General features: G+C 40.4%; 2 protein-coding genes across 5 annotated transcripts in view; one reads left to right on the top strand and one right to left on the bottom strand.

The window, feature by feature from the left end:
* The window catches only part of VSIR (V-set immunoregulatory receptor), a 63,992-nt gene extending 59,488 nt beyond the window's left edge, over nt 1–4,504 (bottom strand). For all 3 annotated transcript variants that reach the window (XM_088472190.1, XM_088472191.1, XM_088472192.1), the window contains exon 1: nt 4,377–4,504. In XM_088472190.1, the coding sequence (XP_088328316.1) occupies nt 4,377–4,464 (88 nt within the window). In that variant the 5' untranslated portion in view covers nt 4,465–4,504. The remainder of the gene's footprint in view (nt 1–4,376) is intronic.
* CDH23 (cadherin related 23) overlaps nt 1–26,347 on the top strand; it is a 1,221,584-nt gene that overhangs the window by 1,028,308 nt on the left and 166,929 nt on the right. For both annotated transcript variants that reach the window (XM_088472189.1, XM_088472187.1), the window contains 3 exons: nt 14,735–14,956; nt 18,359–18,478; nt 21,921–22,101. In XM_088472189.1, the coding sequence (XP_088328315.1) occupies nt 14,735–14,956; nt 18,359–18,478; nt 21,921–22,101 (523 nt within the window). The remainder of the gene's footprint in view (nt 1–14,734; nt 14,957–18,358; nt 18,479–21,920; nt 22,102–26,347) is intronic.

Below are 26,347 nucleotides of genomic sequence, written 5' to 3'. Positions count from 1 at the left end.
AGGCTCTAACTGTTTTTGGAGAGAGGATCATATTAAGATTGGAATTATTTATTAAAGCCCTCACATTGGAGAAATCACTAATCTATTAGGGCAGTGATATTACCCAATTTATCAAGCTCTAAAAACAGCTTATTGGAGCAATAGCAAATACAATAAGACAGTACAGGGTAAAACAGTACAGTACAAATAGCCAGTGGCGTACCTCCCCACGGTGTCACCTGGTGTGGGGAGGGACAATGAGTTGCGCAGCGAAAATGCCTTGCGGCTGAACCTCCGTGGTCCCGTTATCACTGGGAGCCTGGAGGCGATCGTGGGGGGGGGGGTGCCGGAGCTGCTTGCAGTGCCAGCTGGCTCCCTCAGTGTGAGGAGCCGAGTGCTGCACTTAATTATACAGGGTCCAGCTCCTGTCACTGAGGGGGAGTCTGCACCTTGGTGTCACCCCTCGGGGGTGACGCTACTGTAAATAGCACTACATGAAATGTACAGCGTCAGCTGAAAGCTGTAGCTGTTAGCTTGGGCGCAAATGTTGGGTCTAGATCATCTGAAAAAAAGCAAAACAGATGCTTGAGTCCTGAGACAGAGAGCCCAAGGAGCAGGTGTGGCAGGTGTGCAAGAGATGTAGGTAATGGGAACAGGAGGGAGGAGGGCCCTGCTCATGGAGCTTACAGTCTAAATGGAGGGAGGAGAAAAACGGAAGACATAAAGAGTGAGCCAGTGTAAGGAGCGCTAAGGGCAGAGAACAAGATTGAGAGAAATTCAGAGTGCAAAAGGATGAGGTAGACTATGTGATGACATGTTTAAGTGGTGGACGGATTTGTTTTTAGGAACAGGTGGGTTTTCAGCGCCCACTTGAAGCAATGCAGGCTGGGGGATAGTCTCATTGAATGAGGGAGATTGTTTCCATGGTGGGGGGCAGCACGGGAATTGTGAACTCTGGAGTGAGATGTGGTAATCAGTGGCGGGGAAAGGCGGCAGTCATTGGTTAGCCAGAGAGGGCGGGAGGGAGTGTGTAAGGAGATGAAGTTGGAGATGTAGGGAGTTGTGGAGTTGGAGAGGGCCTTGTGCGCAGGGCCGGCTCTAGGGTTGTCCGACCAGTGCGGTTGGATAGGGGTGCCACCCATAGAGGGCGTACCCCTCACCAACATCCCGATTTCAGTGGGACATTACTGTCCTGCTGTTCCAGGGGACACCCACGCAAGCATGGGGAGAATATACAAACTCCACACAGTTAGGAGAGTTGTGGGAATCAAATCCACAACCTCAGTGCTGTGAGGCAATAATGCTGACCATTATACCAAACACTTTCAGCCTCTCTATGCATGCAGAATGCTAAGCACGAGTTGTATCTGAGTCTGGACATGCATATATTACCCAAATAAAATGGACTAGTGACCAACCCACAAGACCGTTTTATAAATAGATAGTAACTAGCATCTATAACATAAGACCCCCACCCTTTAGGTGTGCAGAGAGGGGGATACTAGCTGCCCGGGCTTGTTTGAGGGGTCCAGTGGGGGCCCGGGTCCGTTGCCCTCTTGAGCACGGAGCAGTCTTTTCTGTCTGCACATGATGTACGGGGGGAGGGGTAGGAGTGATTGCCTCCCCCATCTGGATCTGCCCCTGGCTGAGGGGCGTACATTGGCTCGCAGTGCAAAAATGAATATTTTTCATAGGTTTTTGTAGGGGGCGTGGCCATGCCCGACACCGCTATGACCCTGCCTTCCATATACCCAGTATGATGTAGTTCCACACTGGTGGTTTTTATATTGAGAACAAATATTATTAAATTATTGTATATTCTATAAAGGTGGAGGAATCTAATTTTTCTGCTTAAAATAATTTAGATGTCTAATGCCTTTTGTAACACCAAATTCTATTAAAAAGTATTTATTTAAAATAGTTTATTAATATATATATATATATATATATATATATATATATGTGTGTGTGTGTGTAAAATTAAAAATGTCTCCCTTTGTCTTAAAGAGGATCATAGGGTAATTTAGCACACTTATTAATGATTGCACTTGCAATGCGATCTAGGCATGCCAGTACCACCCATGATCGCATTGCAAGATGTGATCATGTCGCCGGGATGTATTATCCGGCACATGCAGGGAGAGGGGCTCCGAAAGGAGCCCCTGTCCCTGCGATGTGCAGAGGCTGTCGCGCATGTGCAGTCCCGCTGACTGCACGTGTGGCAGCCATTGCTGGAGGAGGGTTCTGGAGGAACCCTCCGCCGGCTAATTATGCGATGTGTAACCCATAGGATACAGCAGCTAACACCATCTTCAGATGGCGTTAGCTGCGGGGGCCAATATCAGGAAAGCATTGCATTCCGGATATTGGTAAATCTGGCAGCATCGCATCCCCCATAGAAACCTATGGGAGATGCAGCTGCCTGCGGTAATGGAGTGATCACTTTGATCCCCCCTTAATACATCCGAGGCATACTAAATATTTGCGGTTAACCCCCGAAAACATGTGTTTCCGGGACATAGCCGCAAATATAGAATGATAAATGTTACCCTAAGGCTGTTTAATACCCTGGCCAATATGATAAACAGCCTATCCACAATGCTAATTGAATGTCACTTCTTTAAAGTAGTGAAAAGTCTGGTGTAGGACAGAGGGCTGGGAACGAGTAACATATGTACTATTTGCATACTGAGTGCCTTATTCTGAGCTGGGAGTATGGCAAAAAAAAAGAGCAAGTAACTGTGCACCTGGACAAACTATGTTGCAATGCAAAGAGTGCAAATACATCTATTTATTTTCTTCTTGCATGCAGGATAAATACTGGCTGCTTTTGCATGTATCCCACAAAATACTGGACAGTTTTATGTTTACGCTGCAATTTAGTTGTGAGTTTGGACATGCCCCTCTCACATCTAAATCTCTACACATTTTAAATCTGCCCCACCTGCAGTGCAAAATGGGTTTACCAAGGTGCAAAGTTACTTGCTCTTTCTTGCCTCCCACCCCAGAATCAGACCCTGAGAGCTCTTTCCCCTATCATCCCAGGAAAGGTGGCAGCACATTTTGCCTGCTGTGTGCTGTAAAGCATGCAGTAAAAATTGAGGAACTGTCATCTTTTTGTTCTGCTTTTGTCTGAACATCTTTTAAAATTAACTTAAGACTGTAAAATGTCCCACTTTTTTTCATATAGAGTGCGGATTAAGGGGTCTATGTACTAATATTCACGGACCAGCCCTGAATATTATGTATCCATACGGCATGAATATTTATATAACTTATGTACAAAGCTTCTGTTTTTGGAGTTTAGTACATAGGGGTCAGATCGTAGAATCTATGAAATCTCTTGCATTTTGCTATTAGTACATAACTACAATACATAAAATTATGCAGAAACTGCAGTTTTTGCATAATTTTATGTAAAAACAGATTGATGCATAGGCCCCAAAGTCAGGAAAAAGAAATAACAATGTCTCCATAACAGCTATTATAGAAAAGAAACCATTTATTGTTATGTAAACCAAACCCCACCATTGTTTACAAAGTATCAAACTAAAAATAGCTGGAAGTGGGAGACATTGGTGATATTATAATGTTACACAATAAGGAACACAAAGTAACACATTAGCAACACAAGGGAAAAAATAATAAATAAACCTAAAGAAACCAAAACTCACCCCCATATAACACACTTAGGTGCACAAATTCATTGACCCCGCAAAAATCATTCAACTTTTATGTCTTTATTTCCAGTTAAACAATGAAAACAAGTGTCATTGCAGTCTAGTTTACAGAGGCTAACTGCAAACTACTCACAAAAAAAGTATAGTGTTCGAAAAAGAAAACTACACGTAGGATAACTCTTCTGTCTGCCCGCAGATACATACACTCCTTTCTAGAGATGGTAACCCTACTGCTGGGTGCTAGAAGTGACTGCAGTCTGCACTCAGGGAGGTCATTAGCCTCAATTACCAATTTGTGGGTCATAAGGTCAGGCAACTAATCCCTTTATCCTGCTGCAATGTTTTTGGGGGGTGGATGGGTGCTGAAGAGGACTGGCAAGTAATATAGTGGTATTATTCGTGTGCTTCACTTGCAAAAATAAATATTAAACTGGGGTTTCGACTCCGGTGATCAAAGGGTCAATGCAACTAACACGATTTTCTTGTGAGTTCATTGTGAGACTACAATAACATGAATGCATGAGCCATGCCTGTGCTTCCTCAGTCCATTCTTTACTATATTATTCTTACGTGTCCTCCTCCCTCAAGTTCCCATGCCTCATTCACCAGCTCATAAAGGACTAGGGAAGGCGAAGCTTGCTGAAGGCTGATCTGAATAGGAGCAAGTTAGATTCCCTTGCTGAGCAGCAGAGTTGGACAGAAGAGTGTTTGTCCTACCTTGGTATAATGCCAGGGAGAGGCAGACCACGATCCAACATTCCCATAAACTGCAGGTGGGATGCTGAGACCTCCTGGAGACAGCCATCCTTGCCAAAACTGTGATTGGACTGCAACAAAGCTTCTCATGACTGTTGCACCATTACAACTGAGGTGACACACAGCATTGCGAGCTGCAGAGGAAATGTCATAGCCCAGTTACAATGTAGAGACACGCAGACAGCAGTCCGGGAGAATGTGGAAAACAGGGCCCCCTAGAGGCCAGAGAAATAAGCAGATTCTCTTGCATTTAATACACTTCCGAAGACTCAAAAAACTTTGCATAAAAAAAATAGATTGTTAACAAAAGGAAATAGTATTGATGTCTGCTCCAAGACAGAGTTCTCTGCAGTAAACTGCTTTACCACTTGAAGCTCTTACGGATTAAATAAACCGTTATGCTGTCACTTCCAGGAAAACTATCCAAGAATTGTGTGTGTGTGTATATATATATATATATATATATATATATATATATATAATATATTTTCCAATATTTTGGAAGGAGGCACTCGCGAATCTGCTTATTTCACATCATTCATTATTTGTCGTGTCTAGAAAACTTTACAATCCGCCTGATGTAGCAAAATGTCGACGTTTTGGTTCTACTCGAGAACCTTTCTCAAGACAGGCATTAAATATTATGTGACACAAGTCAGACATACTAATGCATCTGCGGATAAAGTGAGAAAATAATGACTGTCTAACAGGCTCCACATGGTATCAATAAAGTAAAATAATAATAATGATACATAATAATGATAATAATACAGAAAATTTATAATAATTACATTATTATAGAACAAAAAATTGATTTGAAAAATGAGAGTAAAATATATATAATCAACTATGAGAGGCAGATTTAGGTTATCGAGCTTAATTGCCCCTTAAATCATGTGCTTCACCAAAGACAACGTACTTGCATTCAGCTTAGCGACACAGGATACCACAGTTCTCATTATTCACAATGGGGATTGTGGTCTAGAGCGAACTTCATCCTCAGATGGTGTTAGCCTTTGGAAACTTTATAAGGGGCCTATGTATCAAGCAATTTTTTGACATTATGCAGAAACTGCAGTTTATTGGCGCAGACTAAAGTTGTTTTACAAAACTATCTTCAGCTGACCATACCCTGCCTACAAAAGCACGACTGGATCATCAATTGGAAGAAATCATCTCTTACTCCAACACAGCAGATGGTACATCTGGGAGCTCTTCTGGATTCTTGGGCACAAAGGGTGTTTCTGCAAGAGGACAAGATTGTGGCTCTGTCATTGCGACTACGCAAGCTGGCATGCAAGCGAAGGGTTTCCATTTTATTAGCGATGCAGGTCCTGGGATCAAAGGTATCCACCTTCGACATGGTGGGGTATACTCAGTTCCATTCCAGGCCTCTGCAAAAATTGTTTCTCTCCAGGTGGAATGAACAGTATCATCTAATAAGTTCCCAGAGGATCCTTCTCACTCCAGAGGCTCGTCACTCCCTCCTGTGGTGGCTGAAAAAGTACTATCTGAATAAAGGGCGTCAATTATGGATTCCAATTGGGTGCTTCGCACCACGGACGCCAGTCTTCGCGGATGGGGGGCAGTGACAGGTCATCACACCTTTCAGGGAAGATGGACAAATCAAGAAAGTCATCTGCCAATAAATATTCTGGAACTGCGAGCAGTATACAAAGCACTGATCATGACACAGGACCTGCTCCAGGGCAGGCCGGTCCAGATCCAGTCTGACAACATGACTACAGTGGCCTATCTCAATCATCAGAGAAGCACCAGAAGTTATACAACCATGAAAGAGGTGTCAAAGGCTCTGATTTCAGCAGAACGTCATCTTCCGGCCATCTCGACAATATTCACACCGGGAGACCTCATTGGGAAGCAGACTAACTAAGTCGCCAGGACTTACACTCCGGAGATTGGGCTCTCCATCCAGGAATATAGCAGCACTGGCAGTAAGATGGGACTTCAAGCTGGCATATCTCTTTCCTTCGATTTCCATCCTCCCAAGAGTGCACAGGAAATTCAAGCAGGAAGGTGGAACAGTAATCTGGTGGCTCCGGCTTGGACCAGACGTCATTGGTTCACCTACATACTGTACAGAATCTAGCCATAGACACTCCGTATCCTGTTCCTCTATGACAGGATCTGATAATGCCTTACCTCGTCTGGCTTTGATGGCATGGCTCTTGAATCTTCCATCTTAAGAGCAAAAGGTTTTTCCAGTTCTGTAATTCAATCGATGCTTGGGGCACAAAAACATGCCTCTGCCTGCATCTATTACAGGGTTTGGCATTTTTTTGGTCAATGGTGTTCCCACAGAAAGTATGATCCTAAGGTGTTTAGGATTTCCAGGGTGCTGGCTTTTCTCCAGGCAGGTTTAGACCAGGGTCTCTGCCTGGCCACTTTGAGAGTGCAGGTTTATGCAGTCCAACAGTCTGGTTCCACAGAAAGATTGCCTCATTACCAGATGTTGGAATTTGTTTTCAAGGAGTTCTCCGAGTTCAGCCTCCTTTTGTTCCATCTGTAGCACCGTGGAATTTGCCTTTGGTTCTTAAGGTGCTACAAGCTCCCCCAATTGAACCTCTGGACTTGAAACAGTTGACACTTTTTCTCCTCACTATTTCTTCTGCACGCAGAGTCTCTGATTTGGTAGCGCTTTTGTCACTCCTCATTTTTTGTTTTTTCACCAGGATAGAGCTGTTCTTCGTACAAGGGAGGGTTACCTTCCTAAGGTAGTGTCCCATTTTCCTGTGAATGAAGAAATTGTAGTTCCAGCTTTTCAGGCTCCAGATCTTTCTGTAGGTGAAACCTCCCTGGATGTAGTTTGTGCTTTCCGTATCTATGTGGAGCGCACAAACTCTGTTAGAAAATCAGATGTTCTTTTTGTTTTATATGGTTTTCACAAACAAGGATGGCCAGCTAACAATCAGACTCTAATGAGATCGCTATGCATGACTATCTCCCAGGTGCACACACAGCCTGATCTCCCTGTCTCAAGCACGGTGACAGCACATTCTACTTGGTCTGTAGGGCCATCGTGGGCGTTTAGTCGTGGTGCCTCTGCTGAACAGTTGTGTAAGGCAGCCACATGGTCTTCTGTCCACAGTTTTCTTGGGTTCTACACCTTTGATAGCTTTGCCCCTCAGGATGCTTCCTTTGGATGATGAGTTCTCCTTTCTGCTCAGGAGCGTCCCCCACCCTAGGGGAACTGCTTTAGGACATCCCCATGGTATCCCTCTGGATCCCTATGGACCCTGAGGAAGAAAACTAGAGTTATGGTAGACTTAGCTTGATAACTCATTTTCTTCGAGGTCCATAGGGTCCACAGGGCACCCACCCTGAAGCACCTGGCTGCATGGGTAATTTTTTCCTTTCGGTCATGGATTCCCTTATCTTGTGTAAGAGTGTTTGTGGTGTATGATTGCTCTTCCTTCTCCTCTTTCCTGCTCCTGCCTTGAGGCTTGTTAACAAAACTAAAGGCCTGTGGCTAGGGGCGGGGTATATATGGAGGTGGACCTGAGGCATCCTGGGAGCTGAAAGCTTTAACTGCTTGGTGCCTGGATCTCTCCAACCACATTATCCCCCATGGTATGCCTGTGGACCCTACGGACCTTGAAGAAAAGGAGTTATCTAGGTAAGTCTACCATAACTCTAATTTTTCACCAGTGATGGAATTTTGAATCCCTCATTAGCAGTCTGGAGTGTATGCATGCTCATTAGAAATACCCCATTCACTACTGCAATAAGCAAGTAGTGAAAGAGGTAATGGGCTAAAGTCAATGCTGGGACAGCCTCTTGTCAGAAGTGATGTCCTAACATGACTTGTAGGATCAATATTTGTTAATATTGTTGTGTAAAAGTGTTTTTTTGTAGCCAATATACCAATCCAAGGTTTTTCTTGGAGAACAATGAAAACCTTGCTTCTATGCAGAAGTTTTCTCACCCTCTCTGCCATCCGTAAGAAACAGAAACAGATCAACCAAAGCAATCCCGGGGGACCCACGCCCCAAAACTGAACCAGAGCATTGCTTTGCACACATGGAAAGCCTGAGATACTTTCCACTCAGACTAGCACCCTTACTACATTGGTTTAGAGCATGGAGTCTGGCATAGTAATATGCACACCAGTCAGAGGCACAATATAGGTAAGTCCTGCAAATATTTAGACTGTGTAGTGCAGCTTTGGTTCATTTTTGGGGTGTGGGTCCCCATGGATTGCTTTGGTTGATCTGTTTCAGGGCACCGCATTATAACACATTTTTCTTTTATAACACATTTTAACCCTTCACTGTTTGTTTATTATATATGTATTTCACTTCTTTATTTTCATTCTTTATATGCAGCAGTAACTGCTCTTAATTATCTCTTTTACACTGCATTTTTGTATCTATGGTGGTGCCCTGGGGCGGCTTAGCTGGGCCAGTTTGGAGGTGTTCTGCGCTCTGGATTTGAACCCTAGTATGTTAGGGACCTACCCGACAGAGGTTAGCCGGATGTGGTGGGTAGGCCCATAACCTTGGCCAAGATTATGCCAAAAACCTCTATTCATTGTAAAAATTTATTTATTTATATACAATCAGTTAATTTGGAGTTGAGCACCTGTATTTATTATTTTTGTGCATATATCAATTGTCTCCACAGGTAGCACCTCCAATTATGTATATATATATATATATATTAGGGATGTGCAGGCTCGGTTTTACTCTGATTTACTCGGTTCTTATCGCCACTTTACCGCAAATTTGGATTTATTATATTGGCTATCACATGATAGGCGAGAGCCAATAAATTGCCGTTTAAAGATCCGAGTAAATCCGAACCCGCTCACCCCTGATAGATATATATATATATATATATATATATATATATGTTCTAGGTGTGCAGTCTGAGGCCCATTTCCTATATGAATCTATATCCCCTACCAGACGTACACACACACACACACTAGGATTCATTGTTTGTTGGGAGCCAATTAACCCACCAATATATTTAAGCATCTTTATTGTGGGTTGCATGGCACACATTTATACAAACACGTCTTTAATGTGCTCAGGGAAAGCTTGCATATTCCCCCTGGATCCTTTGTTACATCTCTGTAAACCTACGGTGCTGTTAGGTTAAAAAAAGGCTCTGAATCTAGATGGGTAAGAATTATTTGTGTGCACATGTGCAGTACAAAAAAAACAATATATATATATAATATCTTAATATACTGTATATATGTGTGTATATATATATATATATATATATATATGTGTGTGTATGTGTATACTATATATGTATATAGATATATGTATACTTTAAACAACTCTGTACTTTCTATTAACGTTTTATGGTTACTTTAAATAGAGAGATATTAGGTTTTTCTGCTGTAATGTGAAGACACTCTTTATGCCTTGGTGCAAGCCTAGAATAAGAATGAAGCTTTTATACTGTTGGAGTACAGCATTATATTACAGAGGCTGGTCCTTTTTTCTTTTAAAAGGAGTCTCTTTATTATGCATTCATTTACATAATTTCCATTCATAACTTCGAATGTCAGTGACTGCATATATAATTATGCCAATTGTGTCCTTGTCCTAATTCTAAAATCTACCCATTGCCCCCTGTCACATCTTGTATACTGTCTCAAAAAGAAAATATCCAGCAAAATAAGCCGAGTATCCATTAGGCGATTTTAATGAGCGATTGAACGATTACGATATCGTAATCGTTCAATCGCTTATTAATCGTGCACTATAATGTCAGAAACGACCAGCAATGCGCGCTTCAAATGGACGTTTTCTACATCAATCATTGCCTGAACATGCCGGTCAATCTGCCGATAATGACAGATTGGCAATGTTCAGGGATGAGGGAGGGTGCCTACACTGAACGACATATCGTTAAATGTAGGCACTACAGGGGATCAGGAACGACTGTACGATTACAATGTTGTACTCGTACTGTCTTTCCATAGTCGGGTAGTGGATGTGCATTATTCTTTTACAGTGTCTGCTGTTATGAATATTGTATACTTGAGTGTGCTTTTTAGATTGGCTACTACGCTAAGGAGGACGAATAAAAAAATATTTTTCTAGACACTCTTTTTGTCTATACTTTAATGGCTGGTGTTAATATACCACCTGGGACTTTTAAACCCCTTACCCTAATTTAATTTGTTAACTAAGTTCTTGTACTTACATTTGAAAATAACTTTTCAAATATACAGTATCAAACACATTCCAAAGTGTGTTATTTTGTCTCCTCCACATTTGACTTTATACTACCCACACAGATCAGTATAGCACTCAGAGCTGGTTTTCAAGTGAATGTATGCAACACAGAGAATAGTGTTTTGTTTTTTTAACATGACTTTGGCTGAAATAAGGAACTAATAGTATATTGCAAATGTCTTGCTTACTAAGCAAACATTACACCATTTTGCATAATGGTCTCAACACTCTTCTGTTGCTTTACTGAGGGAAACTATTTCCAAACATACAGTATTCACACTGAGTACTGAATGTCTTTCCTAAAATGCGGAAGGTACTGTAGGTGATGTCTACTCTGTGGGTACTGTGATGCCCATTCATAAAATAAAAATTATATATTAAAGCTGCCACAGACACATGAGTCGATTATCAATTATAATTCAAAACATGATTTGTCAGATTGGCATTTTGTTATGATTTAATAGGTGGTGCTAATTAAAGTTGGTGCTTTATTTAGACAATATTTCAGATGGCATACACTCACACTATGCCATGCTCACATATATTAATAAAAGTGTCAAGGAATTGATTTTTCTATACAGAATTCTATCCAGGGCCGTAGCTAGGGTAGTGCAGCCGATGCCATCGCACAGGGCACCACAGGGCAGGGGGCGCTGTTTGGGCCTGTCAATTTCTCTGTTTATTATCATTCTTGCTTGTAGCTTCCTCTTATTTCATCCCCAGCATTTCTTGGCCTCCCCTCAATAAGAAACAGATATGAGGTCTTTTTAAGAGCTGTTTTACCTTGCAAATCTGAATATCAAATTTCATGGTCCTTATTTTAACAAAAAAGGTGCCAGGTAATTGTTAACCTTGCATAAGCAAAGTAGTGGGTGAACACTGAATAGATGCACACACCAGCGTCGTAGCTAGACGGCAGTGCGCCCTGTTCAGCACTGCCGTCTCTCTCCGCCCCCTCCTCCCCCCCCTGAGCTCTTACCCTAACTTCCGAGGGGAGGAGGGAGGGCGGGATCTTGCGCCGACTTTCAGTGACCCCTGTCCGGCGCGCACCACTGCCGGAGGTCTCTATCTGCAGACCTCCGGCACAAAGAAGTATGTGGCCGGTGCCGCTGGAGGATGGCGCCCGGTGCACATGACCCCTCAGCCCCCCCCTAGTTACGGCCCTGGCACACACCACCAAACAGTGCCAGGAAGAGAGCCTGGGGGCAGCCTAGTCTCTCGGGGAGCGCTGGCCATGCTTCCAGAGTAATGAAAGAGGGGGACGTGCCGTGAGGCCATGCTCCACCGAGGCCACGCCCCCTTTTCAGATGCATGTGCTTGTTGACCTGAATTAACAATTCCATTTGTTGGGAGGTATATTTAAGCACACTTAATGACCCCTGTTTATATAATCAATGCTTTGCAGTTCAACTAATAACTAATATGATGGTTCCATGTTCCTCAATTTTCCAAACATAAGTTTGGATAGATTATGAGTTGTTTGAAGTGGAAATCCCCTTTAATGGGAGCACAAACCCACAATTTTTAAATTAGAAAATAGGAAATGCTTTGTATTACCAAGTTTCATATTATAATGAAATTAAAATGGACTGTTTTTGCTTAAATATGGAATTATGTCATTCATGCTCTCTCACTACTCAGCAGCAAATGGCTATTTTAAGAAGGGGTACTTCTCTATTAAAGATAGGCTGAGTGACTGACATATAGGCGTGTTGTTTTCAAGTAGCGTTCACCATGGCTATTCATAGTGCTTTTATAACTTCAGAGGTGGTAGCACTGTCTAAAATAGCCACGGCAACCAAGCTCGGTTCAGAAGCTGTCTCTTGGTAGGAGTTGTGTTGTGCATATATCGTAACCCTTAGAAGGACCAGCCAGGTCTGCCTTGCAGCTTCCTAAGATTATCAGATTTACCCAGTGTTTTTAACTTTAATCCATCTGATGGTGGTGCTTGTGTAATTTGGGAAGATAGTTCACCACTTTCCAAATGCATTAAGCTAATGACCTCCCTAAAAAAAAAAAAAAAAAAGAAATTAAGATTTTGGCAACCATTCATTTTGGATTGAGATGGCCACTTCCACTGCTGTGGCTGGGTTTTTTGCTTTGGAGATCCAAGCCTTGGGTCATTGGAAACCGGGGGCCTTTTGGCTTTGCATCAGATCGGGTAAAGCTCTTGCTGGTGCTTCTTTGACATGCTAACCGAAAGATTAGCTATTCGCTGTGTGTGTAAGGGTCTGCGAGGAATTTTATTTTCCTAAGAAAGGCATCAGATAATTTTATACCGATTAATTAGAAAAGAGCCTAATTTTTTTGTTAGTTTTTTTTGTTTGCCTACAGTCCGTTTACCATGTTGTTTTTGTTACTAACTATCACTTTGTTGTTGTTTTTGTTGTGTTTTTTTGTGATATGAGTGTCATTTGGGGTTATAAGTTCACCAATATGATTTTCTAGAATTGTTGTGTGCCACCTTGGTGGTAATGACTTGTGCCAGTGTACATATTAATTTTGAGTTAATTTTTTGTGCAGTATCTAGTTAGCCAAATGAAAACTTTTCACATCAGACTTTATTAAATGCAGATTATTTTTTATTTTTATGAATGACTAATATATTTTGGTTTAAATTAAATCTGGTGTGGAAAGGTCTTCTGTGACTACTGTACCTAGTATTTGTTCACTTATACTGTATGAGAACATTTGCTAATTCTTCATGAATTTCACATGCACCAGTCCATCTTTTGTAACAATTATTTGTTCAATTGTACTTTATATGCTTTTTTGTAACAACATTGCTGCTATTTCTGTATTTTATTTAGGATAACCGGACTTGGGGGTCTATGTACTAAAGCTTGATAAGAGATAAAATTGTGACAATGGGCTCCTAACTGTAATTTTTCAAACACAGCTAGTTGATTGGTTAGTGCTTTATCTCTCACAATATTCTCTCTCTCCAGTCTTTGATAAATAACCCCCTTGGTCATATTAAATATAATATTTTTCTGTTCTATTTAATGGTTTCCGGTTGAAAGATCGACAGTAAAAAGGTCGACAGGCAATATGTCAACACCCGATAGTTGACAGTGAATAGGGCAACAGGGACAAAAGGTCGACACATAAAAGGTCGACAGGTACAAAAGGTCGCCATTGGAATGGTCGACACAAACTAGTCAACCTTTTTTTTGTTAGGCAATTACCAGAGAGTTATTATTGGGCACTAGGAGGGACGGTAATCGTTAGTCACTTACCCCGACGGTTAGAGTTAGGCACTAGGAGGGGCAGTTAAGTTTAGGGTTGGGTGAAGATTAGGGTTAGAAAAAACAAACAACCTTTTCTGTGTTGACCTTTTATACAGTACCTGTCAACCTTTTGTCCCTGTCGACCTACTAACTATTGACCATTTGGTGTCGACCTTTTTATTGTCTATCTATTGAACCACACTCCTATTTAATATAATGCACATTCATAAAGAAGTGGTATTTTAATATAGTTTGTGTTTGATCCTTGAGTGCTTTTAACTTTCCAGCCTTGTTCCACCAGCACATTTTCTATTTGGATACAACGATTCAGAAAAGAGCACCTATGGTAGTGGGATTCTCTACTACACATTTTCTTGTGTCATAATTCAAAGCAAAGTGTTTTTGTTATTGCACGTGTTGATAGATGTATAATACAAAATAAAATAATGTGAAGCTCTGACAATTTATATCTTCTACTACTGACAACAGTTATACATTGCTTTCCTTAACCACTGTAAATAGGCCTGGTTTACGTATCTGGAGAGTTGATACACATCGGAATCTCACTGCTCACTATGTAAGGTGCCTTAATGTGAGCGTAGACATAATTTGGTCTCCAGAATCAGGGCCAGGTTTCTTATACACAGGATCATGGGAATAAATCAAACGTAAATGCTCATACAGAATATTATTTTGCATATAAAAGCCACGTGCAATTCAGGTATTGTGATTTTACAGTTTAATTTTCTTAACTCTTCATAGCTGATATCTTTATCTAGTTTTGTTTGACATCAGAAATTGGGCGAGTAGATTTAGAATAGATTGGAAATAAATCTAGAAAAATGTGATAGAACTTGTTTTTTTTTTCTAGGCAACAACATTAGTCTATGTGACCATCCTAGATGAGAATGACAATGCTCCCATGTTTCAAAGGCTGCTGTATGAAGTTACTTTGGATGAGGGTCCTCTGACACTTAACTCTGTGATCATCACAACCTCAGCTGTGGATCAAGACGAGGGTCTTAATGGAACTGTTACCTATTCCATTATAAGTGGCAACCTTCAGAACACCTTTAATATAAACAACACAACGGTAAGAGTGAAACAGTGGACAGTTGAACGTGCAGTTTAGGTGACAAGACTGTGTTACTGTGAGCCAGATTCAGAGATGCACACAAATCCCATCGTATCTGCTATTCTGTTTCGCAGTGGTTGTGCGAATATATGCAAATGTTGCAGAAAATTTGTCCGCTTCTCGCATGCAAAGACGCACCATCGGTTGCACATCATTTACACCATCCATCTTCTGAGCAACCCTATGATCACTCAGAATATCTGTCAGGATTAAGCAGCCACAGCCTTTACCACCATTCACAGGGGGAGACACGCCCCCAAAATAGCCTCGACACCCCTGCGTTTGCCTCACCACCCCCATAACCTTCCCCAAATGTTCCATGACTGTCAATCACACTGTGTCCAAGTCCTCACTGTGACTGCTGTTGTTAATCTAACTTGGCTCAGGCACAGTGTGACTCATATACATGTGCAGTATAAAAAAACTCAGGTCCGCAAACATTTGCAAGCATCTTTGAATCTGGCACTATGGGGTATATTTACTAAAGTGAGAGTTTTTTAGAAGTGGAGATGCTGTCCATAGCAACCAATCATATTCTAGCTATTATCTTCTAGTGTGTGCTAGTTAAATGCTAAGTGAAATCTGATTGGTTGCTATGGGCAACACCTCCATTTCTAAAAACTTTCAAATATACCCAAATATCTGGAAAATTGGTGTAGCCATGTATTCTAGATCCCTATGCTTTCCATGCTGCTATGTTATGGAGCATGGTCTAATAATCTAGTGTTAGGTTTACATGTTAGCAAGTGTATCAGAAGACTGTGGTTTTCTGTCTGTATCATTTCCTCCATCAGTTTCCTTTGTTACTATGAAGGTGAACGATTTTTTTTTTTCAATGTATAATACTATACTATACTATAATCTGTTTTTGGGCAACATAAACAAGTGTAATATTTCTATAGGGCAAGTAGGGTATCCAGTCAACTGGTTGACATTCTGAAGTTGACAGGTTCTGAATGTTGACAGTCACATTGTCGACATGATCATTAGGTTAACATGGTTAAAATGTCAACACGTTTTAGAGAGCCGGCACCAGAATTTCAACCTTTTTTTTTTTTTTGTTGATTTTAAGGTTGGGGTTAGACTAAAATAACAAAAAAAAAACATGTCGACATTTTGGTGTCACCATGTTAAATGCCATCATTCTAAACGTGTCGACATTTTAACCATGTCAACCTTAATACATATGTACATATTCATTGTCGACCTAATGACCATTTTGACATTCTAAATATTAACAAGCCATACCACACCCGGCAGGTAGCTATCAGCATAGTTAATATAGAATGAATTGCCTTGCTATAAGATGATAATATAATTAAAATAGTGATATTCATCTGACTGAAAATTGAAATACATCTTGGAAACATGACTTTAACCGGTACAAAAAATAATAATAATAAAGGGGACTTTTTTTTTCTAGAACATCTTTAGATTGTACTGTAACTTTAACCACCTTAAACTAAAGACTGACTGAAATTATATCCATAACGTATGAAAAATAAATCGGCATTATGTTGGGCATGTGTGCTTTTCTTATTAACTATCACTTTTTTTAATAGCAATGTTCAGATATTTAAGTGTTGAAAAATCTGCAAGTCTGCTGTATGTGTATCTAGTTATGTTATCCTCTAACACAGCGGTTCCCAAACGTTTTTAAATCACGGCATCCTAGAGTATCAGCATTGTTTTCACAGCACCCCTAAGCCAAAAGTTTGTTATTGAGAAATTCAGAAATAAATCTAGTGTAGTACAGTGAAGTAAATTGTGCTTACCTGTCATCCTTAGGGTCAGTTATGTGGTGGTGGACAGGTTTGTGCTTCTGCTTGTCCACATATTTACATTACATTGACAAAAATAATTAGAATTTGTGCTGGACCAACAGCCTGAGGCACCCCTGCAAGTGTCCTGAGGCACCCCAGGGTGCCTAGGCGCATGGTTTGAGAACCACTGCTCTAACAATTCTGCTGGTCAGATTGATCCTCTGGGAACTGCCTTCCAGACAAGGGCAGGGTTTTCACAAGAGGGCTTTAATATACCTCTTCTCAACTCATTTAAGTGCCAAAACTCCCAACTCATATACTGACATTGCATTAAATACCATGTCGAATCTGATTACGTTTTATGTTCAGTTAGGGATGTCAAAGTAAGACACTGCATTAACCACCATCATTTCTGTGGAGAAAGTAGCATTAGAAAAATTCCACAATGTAAATGCTCTCAAATGCTAATGTGACTGCTAGTTTATATGGAATCATTATAACCAATGGGTTCAATTCTAATACTTGTTTACATGCTTTTACTGGCATTTAAAAACATTGATAAAAAGCATGTATTTTGATGCCAGATGGTAAAAACTATATACATTGGTATAGTTAGTGAGAAAATGTTTGGCCTGAGCCTACCTTTGACCGATCATCCATTTTTTACTCGTTCTTATTCTTAAATTAATTTTCTTTTGAAAGCAATTTGGACATTTCTACCTTATTTTCAACACTAAGGGGCATATTCAGTTAGCCGCGAAAAGTTAAGGATTTTTTGCCGTCTACGCTGGTTTTCTATATGAAAAAGTATTGTGTGCATCACCGTTTATCCCTGTATTCAATTAGAAAGCGTCAAAAACACCACTCGGCGAATTCGGAAACTAGCAAAAATGGGGAAAACAGTCTGTACCCTCCGAAAAGCTGCACTAACATAGGGGATCACTATAGGGGTGTTCTAGTACCCCTAATAAAGCTATTCTGGATACTTTAGTTCTCTCAATTGCTTGCTATTAGCGTCTTTGCATAAGTGGTGAAGAATGGCATTAAGAAATATTGTTTTCATGTAAATAACTAGTCCCAGCAAATTTGGGTACATGAAAATGGGTGCTAGCATATTTTGAAGTTGCTAATGTGAAGTTTTTAAAAAACATAAAATATCCACCTTCCGCAAGCACCTGCAATCTTAAAAACACCTGGAGCATACTTGGGGACCCCCCTGGAGCCTACTTCACTAGTTTTTAAGTTTGTCCCCTAACTTTAGTTTTTGTCGCCCCCAAATTGAAAGTACTTTTTTGGGGTGTTAAGTTTTTTTTTTACTTTTTTTGACACAGTTTACCTTTGGGAGCAGGGTGGTTCCCGCAAGTTTGCGCCCCAAAATCCCAAATCTTTTTTCGACAGCTTTCATAGGCAAATCTTTTTTGCCAATTCCAATGCATTGACTTTCCGCACCAGCGAAAAGTCTTTGGAATTGATGGCTCCTTCACACTCCAAACTGACACTGGGGCAGGTGTATTTGTTTGATCACTGGTTGCTGTAGAAATTGGTTGTATTATATATCATATAAAAAATTAATTGTTTTTCTCTACATTAATACTAGGGTCTGATTCGTGCAGTAAAGGAGCTGGATTATGAAGTGTGTCTGGGTAGATATACTCTGATTGTGACTGCCACTGATAGCTGTCCTATTGTGCTACGCCGCCTGACATCAACATCCACGGTATGTATTAAAGTCAATCTTGTATTTTTTTTAAATTAACAATAATATGCATAAAATTTGACCTACATGCTCGATGTTATACTGGCAAGGTAATCTCATCCATATGTTCTGTAGCTTACTCCTGATTATGGAATCAGGTATTTTTACCTTATACATTGTGTAGTGCAAACTAATATTCTCTTATACTCTTTTACACCATTATCCACTACAGCCCAAGTCTTCTAATAGATATATCATAGGACATATTCTTATAACTATGAATGCTGCGATTACTCAATATTGGAAATTTTCCCACCTCTTTCTGCCATTGTAATGAAGATCCAAGAAGCTTTGATTTGGAAACTATTAGATTCCAGAATACTTCCTATGCATCTTTTCCTCTGATTAAATGGGTTTTATGGATTACATATTATACTTACCACCTGACTTTGGCATTGCCCAATGTTTAACCTCATTATTACATACACTGAATAACAGACATAATAATAATATAATAACCTATCACGTGGCAGTCTGTACATAACCTGTGTTATATCTTTTTGCCTGATGTTGAATAACGTTGGAGCTGAAGTGCAAGCTGCTCTTGCAGTTGTTTAATAATAAAAGTTATAGTATAATTCTTCACTGAGCCAAAACACATCAGCCTCTAAAAAAATAATCACAATTATATATAATTTTTTTGTTTTGTTTTTGGTCAATTAATTTATATTTTACTAGAACAACAAATTAATTTACCGGTATGTGATTTTTCTCTTCGTGTCTCTGTGGTTAGGTCACAGTTTCTCCTCTCTGTACATAACCTTTGAGTTTAATTGGACACTTAAACTATAGCTGAAAACATTGGTTTTATTGGTGCAGTACGTGAAAGCTCAAGGGAAGTTCAGTGGTTATTTTCTTTGCTCTTTGTTTTATCAATATTGAAGACTATCCTTTGTAGGCTAATCACAAGACATGCTATGTCTCCTTATTACACACATTTCAGACAGTCACTAGCTCATTGATTATTAGGGGTATTCAATATGGAGCGAAAACGCAGTTTCTGCGAGGTTTTCGCTCGGATGACGTCATTTTCGCCGCTTTTACTTTTACACCGTATTCAATTTGAAAACTTTTCGCCAGTGCGAAAAGTATATTGCATTCGACCCTGCGAAAAAGTATCACCGAGGAATGGGTGGCGAAAAAAAGTGCAGAATTGGGGTTTTGGGGTGCAACATTTCGGAAACCACCCTGCAACCTTCAGACAGTCCCCCAAAGGGAAACTGTGTCAAAAAAATAAAAAAAGCACTTTCATTTTGGGGGCAAAAAGAAAAATTGGCGGGTACAAAGTTAAAAACTAGCGAACTACAATCTAGGGAGGTCCTCAAGTATTCCCCATGTGTTTTTTTTCATTGCAGGTGTTTGCGGCAGGTGGCTTTTTCACGTTTTTTAAAACTTCACTTTAGCAACTTTTAAATATGCTCACCCCCATTTTCAAGTACCCCAAATTTGCTGGGACTACTTATTTTCGCAAAAAAAACTTCTAAATACTATTCTTTGCCACCTTCCCAAATCCCCAAAATAGCAGCTATTGAGCCCGTTTAAAGACCCCAAAAACCATCAGCAGGGCTAATTGGGGGTATCCAGAGTGATCTCCCATGTCAGAGCATCTTTTTGGGGGTGTTAGGGTGATTTCCCCTAAAATCAGCGACGTTTTCGCTGATTTCACATTCGCCGGGTGCCGTTTTCACCGATTTCATATTGAATACGGGTATAATCGGGGGCGTGCACAATACTTTTTCACCGGCAAAAACTCTGATGTGCGGCGAAAGCTTCGACACTCATAGAAGCTGAAGTTTTCGTTTCATATTGAATACTCCTGAATGACTGAGCCACCTAGATTTGAATGTTTACAGCTGTGTCCTCATAGACCTATAAGTTTTGCGCCATATGGCGCCAAATGCATGGCGCGACATAGACGATCATTCATGGGTAGCGATTGCTATATTTTTGTACTTTTGCCTGAATTTTGTTTCTTATTAGCATTGTGGCTACATACATACAAACTCGCTTATATTGTCCTAGCTACTTAGAATTAGTATTTTTGACACAAAGAAATAGCAATGCGTGGTGAGAGGCATGGTGAGGGCCACTTGTATAGAACTTCCATTACTTTTGCCTTTTTACCCAAATTTGCGAATAAGTCACATAGAAAAGCTACATGAAAACCAAAGCATCAGTATTCAAGGTACCCCTACATTGTACTTTTGTGAAGCGAATAAGACATACTTTGTGAAAAAACAGTGTTGGGATACTTTGCACATCTAATTGCAAAGTCCGTGGCACACCATATGGAGCTATTTGGTGCTATTTGAGGATAGGTGTTTATGGACACATCTGTATGGGTTAGTATGTTAGTGTGAGGTGTTAAGCCGCATACACACTAGACGATTCTTATGAACAATATGGATGATAACGATATCGTTCAGTGTGTATGCAGTGAACGACCAACGATGCGCGCACCCGCCGGTCGTTAACAACGTCTTTTGCTGTCCGTATATGCAGGCCAATCTGACGATATCGTTAGAAAGTGCCTGTTCAGAGATGTGGCGGGATGACTTCACTGAAAGATATCTTTAAAGATATCTTTCAGTGTGTGCATCCAATATCGTTTGTCCTGCACCACAGAAAGTTCAAGGGAAATATTTCACCAATATCGTTCATACAGCACATCATCTAGTGTGTGTGAGCCTTTAGTATGTGGCCAATAAAAACTGATACCCCTTTTCCACCAAAATTCCGGGTGTGACCCGGAGTTGGACCAGGGTTCCTATCCGGATCAGACCCACAATTTAGTCGGCACCGACTCGGGATATTCCCGAGTCGGTGCCGCTCACACCGCAGTCGGGTCTGCATAGACCCGGCTTTTCCAGCGTGAAAGTGGACGCTTGAAGATGACGTCATCTCCAAGTGCCACTGAAGCCGGATCAATCGGGTCATCAAGACCCAGAGTGCGCCGTACACGCAGCAGTGTTTCACGTGCTACGCCCGTGTTAAACCCTGCTGTTTACCTGGGTTGGATTGCTGGGTCACTCGACCCGGCGATCCAACCCTCACCCCTTTTACACCAAGGAGCTGCCCAGGTTAACTCTGCAATAACCCGGGTTTTAGCTCCGGTGTAAAAGGGGTATGGAATAGAACCACCATTCTAGTGATGTTTTTCCAACTCCGGTTCTCTAGGTCTGCTAATACTGGACATTTTTCTACTTGATCTATCAGATTCCATGCAAAATAAAGATTACCATGAGTTGTTATAACTGTATGTTACCATAGAAAATTTAGAATATATGCTCAGTTGGTGGACCCTGAGGTTAGGTTGCAAATTTTTATACATATAGCTCTAGTCTTGTGATATTAAACATTTTATAGCAACTGTTCTTACTATTTCTGTATATTTGTATTACAGGTCTTGGTCAATGTAAATGACATCAATGACAATTGGCCAAAATTTCCAAACCCATATGAAGGCCCTTTTGAAATTACTGAGGGTCAACCAGGTCCACGAGTATCAACATTTAAAGCTGAAGACAAAGATGCAGGTCTCAATGGCCAAGTAGAGTACAGCATTGTTGCTGGCGATATTCTTGGTAAGTCTACAACAAATCTGATTGGATTTATTCAAGTATTCTTGTTATATTAATAGACAATGACCTATTAAATGTTTTTTACTGACCAAATGACGGTTACTCCTGTGCTGAGTCACACATATGCTACTGGAAGCCCAAGACCAGATTTCAAAGCAGTGCACATTTGCTATAAAATAAAATAGAATACAAAATGTAAAATGTAGAAGTTAAAAATATATATTTTATTAACAATTTAAAAAAAAAAGTCTTTACTTTAGCAAAAAAAAGTCTTTACTTTAGCCAAAAGAAACCCAAAACATTTCCTTGTTTGTCACCGCTGTCACCATCTTGTGATGGGAAAAGTGATCAGTAGGCAGCAGCAGTACTGGTGCCTTTAATGTTTTTAGTAATTATGTGATAGCTACCTTACCCATGCAAAGCATGGTACAAAATAGTTGCATATAGCCACTACCAGTGATACTAACCACAAGTGGTATCTCTTCATAGATAGCAAAAGGTCCTAACATATTTACCCCTGGTAGTGGATTGGGATGAAAACCAGCACAAGGAATTTCTGGAGGACCTAAATAGAAGGTGGGGTGCCAATCTGGTGGTTTGTTTTTCTATCCTGTTGGCATCTGCATAATTCAGAGCCCATTTTTATACTCTAACCTCCAGACTGGGGCCTCCTTTGTATAAAGGCTATAAAATAGACAGACACATTGTTTCAGCAATGAGCAGCAGTTTTCAACACTATGTGCTATGCAATGACCAAATAAATCTCACATCATCCAAAATGTCATACCAAGAAAAAGAAGCACGCTAACACTGCAGCATCCAACATGTAACACACAACATGAGCCTGATTCAGCACAGATCACAGCTGTGTAATCGCACGCAATAATTCTGTGAAAATATGTTAATGTCTGCCACTGCTCAGCCAGCATAGAGACGCCCACTACTGCCTTTTCACATCCATAATACCTCGCAGTCCTGCGTATACATCGTATACCCAGCAATCGGCTGATCTGCGTATGCTGTTACAATTGCGAACCATGCTGAATCAGGCCCAATGTACATAACTCTGGGTAACATAGCGAAGACGTTTCCTTAAAATGAGAGATTGCCTTGTTCAGTTGTCTTCCTCTTGGTCTGGTCTACTGGAATTGGCCCCTCACTCGGAGTCTTCACATGCACCGCAGGACCACCCCCTCCTTTCCTATAGCCAGCACAGTTAAACATTGATCAGTAAAGGCCCCCATACACTGCACGATATACGTGCCGATCCGATGGATCGGCACAATATAGGTGCTCTAGTGTGCCGAGTATGGGCACGATATCATACCTAATATCGTGCTGCGTGCTCCCACGGGGTCGTACATCGCATCCCCAGGTCTTCCTGCAAAACCATCTGATCTGGGATGCGATGCACAATCCCATTCAGATGAAGGAGGGGGAAGCCGGCATATTGTGCGGTCTGCGGGGACCACACGATTGCCGGCGGTGACAGCACGATCCATCTGCCAACGGATCGGCAGTCTCCCTACATGGTGCGGTGCACCGTGTATGGGCACCTTTACGTGCTGGGCAGCTGATCCGCCCCATATTTATTGGTCGATCTTTACTGCTTGAGTGTATGCGATTATGTTGTTTAAGATAGGGTCTCCCAAGAATAATATATGCAGGGATTATTCATCTTAACAAGAAAAATTTAAAGTGCGCAGCCCTCAATAAAATTAATCTGCATGGAGAATACAAGGAAATATTCTCAAGAGAAGAAAAAAAAAATAGGCATAACATAGATAACAAGGTCTTTTAATGCCGATACTTGGCAGAACATTTATAATAGCAATTATCTACATCCATGAGGCTCAATGATTAGTTCTAAACTAAAAGCTTTACTTGTCACAAACACCCATGCACACGTGTATATTTGCTAACATAGCAAAAATGGTCTATGTTCTGTTAAATCTTACACCACAAACATTTAATATGTTCCATATCAGGAAGGAAATGCTGCTTTTGTGGAGCTGAAAACACACCTCTGCTATAAATAAGAAATAGAAAATTCTGCCTAAGTCTAAAATAAAACATCCACAATAAATGAGTGGGCAACATCTAGCACTACAGCTGACTTCCACTACGGACCTACTTTAAAACTAGGACTAGCAGTATATTTAGAGGTGGGAGGTGCAATTTTCCAATGAGAGACAAATTTAACATGTGTGGGCAGATTAAAGAGATGTGAGCGTTCTAGCACAACTCCAAATTTCTGTTTTAAAATCGTCCCCCCGTATTTGCATGTTACATGCAAGAACAGGCAGTATTTTCCCAAAATGCAAATAAAAATTGCGTTTGCACCCATCAACATGGTTTGAACAAATGTGCACCCTGTAGCTGCATTTACTCCTAATTTTACATAATTTCTATGAGTAGCATCACAAGTGCGATTCCGTTGAATACTGTGAGTATTAACTAATCACACATATAGCCCTATCATTTCACTTAGCATCTGTATGCAGGTGTTAACTTATCATGCAATCCAATTAGAAAATGAGTGATAAGAGTTTAACCGGATAATTCTTGCTGGTTTTTCACTAGTTAAATATAGGTGAAAATGGGGAGATCTGCCTGTACCTCAAAAAAAGACAAAGTAATATTGGATAACAGTATAGTAGGCTATTAGTGGCCATAATAAAAGTATTGTGTAAAAAAGCTGTTATAAGCATTTTTCTCAAACACTGAAAAGATGATAGAAAACAAGAGTTTTTCTGTATAATAATGTTCTACTTAAATTAGGGGTGCATAAAAAGTGCCTGTAAGTATATATTTGTGTGAAGCTTGAAAAACCCTTCAAACTACACCTCTAGCACCCACATGCAATCTTAAAAACACTAATCCCATTCATACAGCACCCCCATATACCTGTCCCACATCAATTAACCCATTTTCCTGCACTTTGCACATTTTCACCCTGGAAATTACATAATTATTGGCCTAATTAAGCTGATTAAAACATTTATTTTGCCTAATTAGTCATTAAGGAGGGTGTCCCAGTGGTTTTGAGTGAACCAAGTCCCGAGATTTTACCTTAAAATATGGCTCTTCCCCAACTTTTCACCTGCTCGGGAGGTGGTGAAAAAAAATTGCCTTAAATCCTATGGAGAGTTATTGGGTGTTAACTTCACCTGCAATTGAATTAGGTGATAACCACTTCACGAAAAATGAAAAATTTTCACTGGAAAATGGCTTATCGTCTCTAATTGAATTCCCCTCTTAGGTTATCATACTGTGGGCCTCATTTACTAACGAGTTTTATCACCAAAACGAGTGATAAATGTCACTGTGTATGATAATGGTGCTCCAGCCAATCAGCTCCCATCTGTCAACTGTTAGAAAAATGACAGTTGGGAGCTGATTGGCTGCAACACCATTTATCATACACAGTGAAATTTATCACTCGTTTTGGTGATAAAACTCATTAGTAAATGGGGGGGCATGTGTGTGAAGGAAACTTATTCATGTGAAGTTGTAATTTCTAGGTGGTTTTTCTGAGGTCTGATATTTTTTCTTTTCTTGGGAAATGTTAAATACTGAAAATAAGGAACAAATTGATTGTTTGCAGTAACACATTACTTCTGCAAAAAAAGAGGACGTTGGATGTGCAAAAGATATGAACATGCTATTATAATAGAAAATCTTAATATGCATGAGCTAGGTTAAACCCAGAGGTTGTAGGTGCAGTGGCCCTTTAAGGGTAATGTTAACTTCCCTCCTTTTTCTTTGTATGTTTTGTATTCGATAGTCCAGCCTATAGGGTTTTAGGGGGTGTGTTTAAGTTTTATATCAATGCTGGTACCTGAGTGGCAGCATCTCTTTCATCTGGAAATCCCTCCCTCCCACCCGTTTGTTTATTTGTGGTGTTTGTGTTGTGGCAGAAAGAACGGAATTTTGTAGCAGATTGGTTAGGTGTTTTAGATGGGTGTGCTCTTCTTTTATTTATTATAAGCCAATTGGTCCCTACCGGGAAATGACATAGCCTGCCTGGGAATGCTTCTCAGGAGAGTTGATCCCCAATAAATGATTTGCATGCATGTTCTTCTTATATGTTGCCTGTTTTTTGTTTTCCACCACCATACTAACTACTATTAATGTCTTTATTAATTAAAAGTTTCTTATATAGCGCAGCATATTCCGTTGCGCATTACAATTGGAAACAACTTTAATAGAGCAAAACTGGATAGTAACAGACAGACCTAAAGGTCAG

Source organism: Taudactylus pleione, unplaced genomic scaffold (genome assembly GCF_031769625.1).
Source record: "Taudactylus pleione unplaced genomic scaffold, aTauple2 ptg000121l, whole genome shotgun sequence".
Taxonomy (NCBI): domain Eukaryota; kingdom Metazoa; phylum Chordata; class Amphibia; order Anura; family Myobatrachidae; genus Taudactylus; species Taudactylus pleione.
Note: the sequence above shows the minus strand (reverse complement) of the source record. Positions and strands in the feature narration are given on the sequence as shown.